Source organism: Mus pahari, chromosome 19 (genome assembly GCF_900095145.1).
Source record: "Mus pahari chromosome 19, PAHARI_EIJ_v1.1, whole genome shotgun sequence".
NCBI classification, from domain to species: Eukaryota; Metazoa; Chordata; class Mammalia; order Rodentia; family Muridae; genus Mus; species Mus pahari.
Window position 1 is genome coordinate 22,722,333 of NC_034608.1, and position 5,900 is coordinate 22,728,232.

General features: G+C 51.0%; 1 protein-coding gene across 1 annotated transcript in view; it reads left to right on the plus strand.

Moving 5' to 3' along the window:
• Pnpla6 (patatin like phospholipase domain containing 6) overlaps window positions 1-5,900 on the plus strand; it is a 26,090-nt gene that overhangs the window by 2,680 nt on the left and 17,510 nt on the right. The window contains exons 6-16 of the mRNA XM_029532067.1: window positions 1,743-1,883; window positions 1,978-2,137; window positions 2,572-2,652; window positions 2,748-2,876; window positions 3,025-3,105; window positions 3,196-3,361; window positions 3,659-3,742; window positions 4,163-4,272; window positions 4,416-4,571; window positions 4,658-4,735; window positions 5,733-5,824. Of these exons, the coding sequence (XP_029387927.1) occupies window positions 1,743-1,883; window positions 1,978-2,137; window positions 2,572-2,652; window positions 2,748-2,876; window positions 3,025-3,105; window positions 3,196-3,361; window positions 3,659-3,742; window positions 4,163-4,272; window positions 4,416-4,571; window positions 4,658-4,735; window positions 5,733-5,824 (1,278 nt within the window). The remainder of the gene's footprint in view (window positions 1-1,742; window positions 1,884-1,977; window positions 2,138-2,571; window positions 2,653-2,747; window positions 2,877-3,024; window positions 3,106-3,195; window positions 3,362-3,658; window positions 3,743-4,162; window positions 4,273-4,415; window positions 4,572-4,657; window positions 4,736-5,732; window positions 5,825-5,900) is intronic.

Genomic DNA, 5,900 nt, shown 5'->3' on the forward strand with positions numbered 1-5,900 from the left:
ACTAGATAAACAGATATAAATTTGAATTTTTAAGAAAACAATTCCTTTGCATTAGAAACTTAGGAAGGTTATCTCAGATGTTTGTCAGTGTCTTCCAGAAGGCTCTTCCAGGAATCTCTGTAAGTTAAGAGATGGCTCTAGGATCTTCTTGCATCATGAGGTCTACCTGAAGGTCTTTTTCAAGAGTNTATTTAACACCAGGGGCCCATCNTTGAACTCTATAACAAGCCATGGTATCNCAGACCTTTTTATGATTTTGGTAGAAAGACTGTTGGTGAACTATTTGCTTTGCAAATATCAGTATCTGGGGCTAATCTTCAGAACCCACATTAAGAAAAATATCTGGGTATGATAGCTCACTCGCCATCTCAGCCCTGGGGATCCCTGAGTCTCACTGACTGGCTAGCAGTGAGTTCCACACCACTGAGAGACTCTGTCTCAAGCAGATAATGTAGATAGCATCTGAGGAACCACACCCGATGTTGTCTTCTGGCCTACAGACACACTCACACACTATACACACACACACACACACACACACACACACACACACTACATACACCACATTCATACAAACATACACACATGCCGTGCACACACAGAGTCACACATATACACACCACCATAACACACACACACACACACACACACAAGTGCATCTCTAGCTTTTCTGAACCATGAATTTGCTGTGGTAATCACGTGACGTTAAGAAGCTATCCTGAAGTCTTTTTCAGTTCAGGATGATTATCTCAAAACAGTGAGCCAGGAAAAGGCTTGCTTGGTTAAGATCTCCTCGATAGAAGAATTCTTCCAAGCCTGGCATGGCACACACATGCTATCTCTACACTCAAGAAGTAGAAGCAGGAACATCAGGCGTTCAAGGTCATCNTTGGCTACTTAGCAAAGTTTCAAGTCAGCTTGGGTTACAAGAAACACCTAAAAATACCAACAAAACAATAAGAACAAAAGGGAAGAGTTCTATCTAGGTTTCTCCATATCACTGAATTTAATTCATATGAGAGGGTCTGCCTCAGGACTCTTGTACTAGTGAAGGGACCTGCCCCACAGCCACTTTGACTCACAGGAAGNAGTTCACCCCAAGTTCTTNGCTGAACAGCTGTACCTAAATTCTCCACATTAGAAGTGGGGTAGCTCAGGCTATCTGGATCAGAAAAGTTACAGTGGGGTTCACCGAGACCTGAGAGGAAGCTGTCTCATGGACGTTTTGTTTCTCTCTTTGCTTTAACTTTTCTTTTTTTTTCCCTTCTGTTTCCCTTTCTTGCCTTCTTTTTATTATTATGATTAATTAATTTGGTGTATAGGTATGTGTGATGTATGTGCCTGTGTGTGTGGGTGCACAGAGGATTACATCAGATGTACTGTTCTGTTGCTCTCAGCCTTATTCCCTTGAGACAGAGTCTCTCACTGAACTTGCAGGTGATGGTTTTAGCTAGATTGGCTGAAATGACCGAAGGGCAGGATTTTAAACCAAAGGGAAGGATTAAATGGATGCCTTTAGTTCTGCCTGAGCCTTCTGTTACCCAGCAGTTCTCAGCCTGTGAGTTATGACCTCTCTGCGGGGGCCGAACACCCCTCTCACTTAGGGCCATCTGCATGTCAGGTACCTCCAGTTTATANCAAACAGTAGCAAAATGACAGTTGTGAAGTAGCANTGAAGAGAGTTTTGTGGCTAGGGGGTCACCATAGCATGAGGAACCACCGTTCTAACCTCCTCCCGTCAGGATCTTGCGTATCCAAAAGGAGACTCCCACCCTACAACGGAAGGAGCCCCCGCCTTCAGTGCTGGAGGCTGACCTCACAGAGGGGGACCTGGCCAACTCCCACCTACCCTCTGAGGTACTCTACATGCTTAAGAACGTTCGGTAAGTGTCGGGGTCTGGGTGTCTTGAGGGTTCCTTCAGAGCCTGGGACCGCTTTGACCTCCTCCGTCCCTTTNCCCCACCGCCCATCTTCTAGGGTCCTGGGTCACTTTGAGAAGCCGCTCTTCCTGGAGCTCTGCCGGCACATGGTCTTCCAGCGTCTTGGGCAGGGGGACTACGTCTTTCGGCCCGGTCAGCCAGACGCCAGCATCTACGTGGTTCAAGATGGGCTGCTGGAGCTCTGCCTACCGGGGCCTGTGAGTGGACCTTGCGGGGGCCACTGTGGGAGGCTGGGCACTGGAGTTAGATACCACTTTTAGGTATGTGTAGTCAGAAGTTGGGTTAATGATGACTTAGTGTGGAGCCTAGTGGTAGAGTCTTTGCCCAGTGAGGGACAGCAGGTGGGGCTCAGTGGTAGGGCCCCTGTCTAGTCTCCCCCAGCGAAGTGCTCACTGAGGAGTACTTGCCTGTTATGTGTAGGGCTCTGGGTTCTAATTCTAATGCTATAGAAATATCAGAGGACTGAGTGGCCATTTGGGAAAATCCAACGGATGGGCAGAGAGTGATGTGCAGGAAACAGCGACTGGTTAGGAGGTTTCTGAATTCGGTTACTACCAGAGTGAGTCGGAGGTGAGGTCCAGTGGCAGCCACCCGGAGGGGGCTGGCATTGCTCTGTGGTCCCTTGTCTCAGGACGGGAAGGAGTGTGTGGTGAAGGAGGTGGTTCCCGGAGACAGCGTTAACAGCCTTCTGAGCATCCTTGATGTCATCACCGTGAGTGACAGTTTTAAGCTGGGTAGAAGGGCGGGGCCCTGATGCTGTTCTTGTCACTTGAACTCATCTCTTCCTCCCGAACGTACGTCTCCCAGGGTCACCAGCATCCCCAGCGGACGGTGTCAGCCAGGGCCGCACGGGACTCTACAGTGCTGAGACTCCCGGTAGAAGCCTTCTCCGCCGTCTTCACCAAGTACCCTGAGAGTTTGGTGCGAGTGGTGCAGGTTAGCTGGCCTTTCACCTTCTCCATGGTGGCCAAGCTTATCCTGGGCATCATCGCAGCGGTGGTCCAGACCTCTGTGNAGGCTGCTGGTGCTGACGGCTCACTCACCTGACCACACCTCTCTCCTGGTCCTGCCCTCGCTCCTGCAGATCATCATGGTGAGGCTGCAGAGAGTCACCTTCCTGGCGCTTCACAATTACCTGGGTCTAACCAATGAACTCTTCAGCCATGTGAGTTGGACACCAACGCGAGAGGATGTGGAGACTCAATGAGGGGCATTTAGATATGCTATAAAGGACTCTGCCTCCGCTCCACCGCAGGAGATCCAGCCCCTACGCCTCTTCCCCAGCCCTGGCCTCCCGACCCGAACCAGCCCTGTCCGTGGCTCTAAACGGGTAGTCAGCACCTCAGGTGCCGAGGACACCTCAAAGGAGACTTCTAGCCGGCCCCTGGACTCCATTGGCGCTCCTCTGCCTGGACCTGCAGGTACACGAGATGACAGCCACTCTCTGCCAGGAACTTGCAGCCCGCTTAGCCCAGTCTCTGGAACTCTGTGCTCTCTAGAAAGCAGTGAGGGTCAGACGGCAACTTGCAGGAGTTCTCTGTCTCTACCTTGGGGGTCTCAGAGCTAGAACTGGGTCACCACGTTTACTCGCTGAGCCTAGTTTTGCAGGCTTCATTTGATCCTAGATCCCCAGATTCCTTCTGTTCCCCACTCTTCCTAGTCCTGGCTTGAGGCCTAGGGATTTGTGGGCAGGATCCTGAGCATTCGTCTCTCCCCAGGGGATCCCGTGAAGCCCACATCCTTAGAAGCCCCCCCAGCCCCATTACTGAGCCGCTGCATCTCCATGCCAGTAGACATCTCAGGTTTGGAGCCCTGGTGGGCGGGAAGGAAAGGGTGGATAGTACGGGAAGGACTGTCAAGTGTCGCAATTTGAATCTGGGACGTGCTGGTTTCAGTCCTGACTTTGTATCCTTACCTACGAAGTGTATAGATCCTACTTCCTTGGTTCTCTTTTTTGGTGGTTGTGCTCTGCAATTGTTCTCCTCCCAACCGTGTTAAGGAAGATGCAGAGGTAAAGTGCGGTCATCNGCTAGTCGTGTCTGTCATGGTCGCAGCAATAACATGGAGTGTATATTGGCTATAGCTGTGATGACTAATCTATCTTTTTTACTTATTTACTTTGGAGCTGGGGGTAGAGCCCAGGATCTTACCCGTTCTAGCCAAATACTTCATCACTCATCTCCACCCCAGCTCCATCTTTATTGCCTCTCCTCCACGCATAGGCTTGCAAGGTGGCCCTCGTTCTGACTTTGACATGGCCTATGAGCGTGGCCGGATATCTGTTTCTCTTCAAGAAGAGGCATCTGGGGGACCTCAGACAGCATCCCCTAGGGTGAGGCCTTCTCTCTTCTCCAGTCTCACCACAGCCCCCCTTTCAGAACTCTGGCCTTGGCCAGTTGGCAAGTCACATGAAAAGGTCAGTTGGGAGGGCACACAGGAAATCACTAGTCCCGCCTTACCCAGACCCCCACTCAGGAGCTCCGGGAGCAGCCAGCGGGTGCCTGTGAATATAGCTACTGTGAAGATGAGTCAGCCACGGGCGGGTGTCCCTTTGGGCCCTACCAGGGCCGCCAGACAAGCAGCATCTTTGAGGCTGCGAAGAGAGAGCTAGCCAAGCTGATGCGGATTGAGGTGAGCGGANTGTGGAGGGATGCAGGGCAAGAGGGAGNCAGGTGGTAGGCCTGGCTTGNCCCATCTCAACTCCTCTCTCTCCCCAGGACCCCTCTCTACTGAATAGCAGAGTCTTGCTNCATCATGCCAAAGCNGGCACCATCATAGCCCGCCANGGGGACCAGGTAAGGCTGACCCTTGAACTGTGGTACCCAGATCTCATCCTCTGACCTCTGACCTTTATGTAGTGATTGCTGCTTTCCTTCACCAGTGGTCNACNTATCATCCCCATAGTTTTTGGCCTCTTACCCTGGGAGGTTATGATGTGTTNTTTGGAAGCAGGGTCTCACTNGGCATCCTTGGCTTGCCTGGCACTCACTCTATAGACCAAGCTAGCCTTGGACTCACAGAGATCCACCTGCCTCTGCCCCTGACTGCTAAGATTGAAGGTGTGCACCACCATGTATGGCCTATCCACACAGGGTTCTATTATCTTCACCCTCTACCTTCACCTTGAGTGCTATTGGGCTACTAAGCCTTCACCACTCATCCCAGAATTTTTTCTCTTGACATTCCCAACCTCTCACTCCCACTTGTGTTGGTACATGTATGAATGCACGCGTGACTTGTGGGTGCATCCACTTAGAGGCTCATAGTGGATNTCAGGAATTATCCTCCACCAACATCTTCATGCCAACACAGAGTTCACCAATGCGCTTCATCTCTGGCTAGCTTCTGCTGGTGATCCAGTGTCCCCTTGAGGTTGGGATTACAGGTGGCCTGCTAATGCCCACCTGACATCTATGTAGGACCTGAACTGTGATCCNCACACTTTAATAGCAAGTCCTTTAACAGCCCAGCCAGCTCCCAACCCCGGAGTTGAAACTCATACGTTGTCTCCAATTCCCTGTGTGACTCTGAGCAAAGACTAGAAAGTTCTCAGCTCCCTCAGTCGATGAGAATGAAGAAAATAAGAAAAACCAATCAACTCCTTGTATCAGAGCAAAGGTGAGAACTCAGGAGACGCTTTACAGGGCTTTGTAGCTTGTTGTGTCTTTAGTGACCGTTGATCCCAGCAATGAGAGAGAGACCCTGAGAACCTGGAGTAGCGTTGGGGGTGGTCAAGTGGAGTGTGCTCCCTATTGTCTGTCACTCCGTGGGGGTGTTCTGTCTTCCCCTCAGCGGCTCAAAGCAGGCACAGGCTCCTTTCAGGAGAGGAAGTCAGATGAGTCCGATGCCAATCCGGTGTGGTCCCAGGTGGATGAGCTGAAGATGTGAGGTCAGACAGCATTGCTGAGGAAAGGATGTATTTGGCTTACACTAACCTATTTGCTGTTCATCACTGAAGGA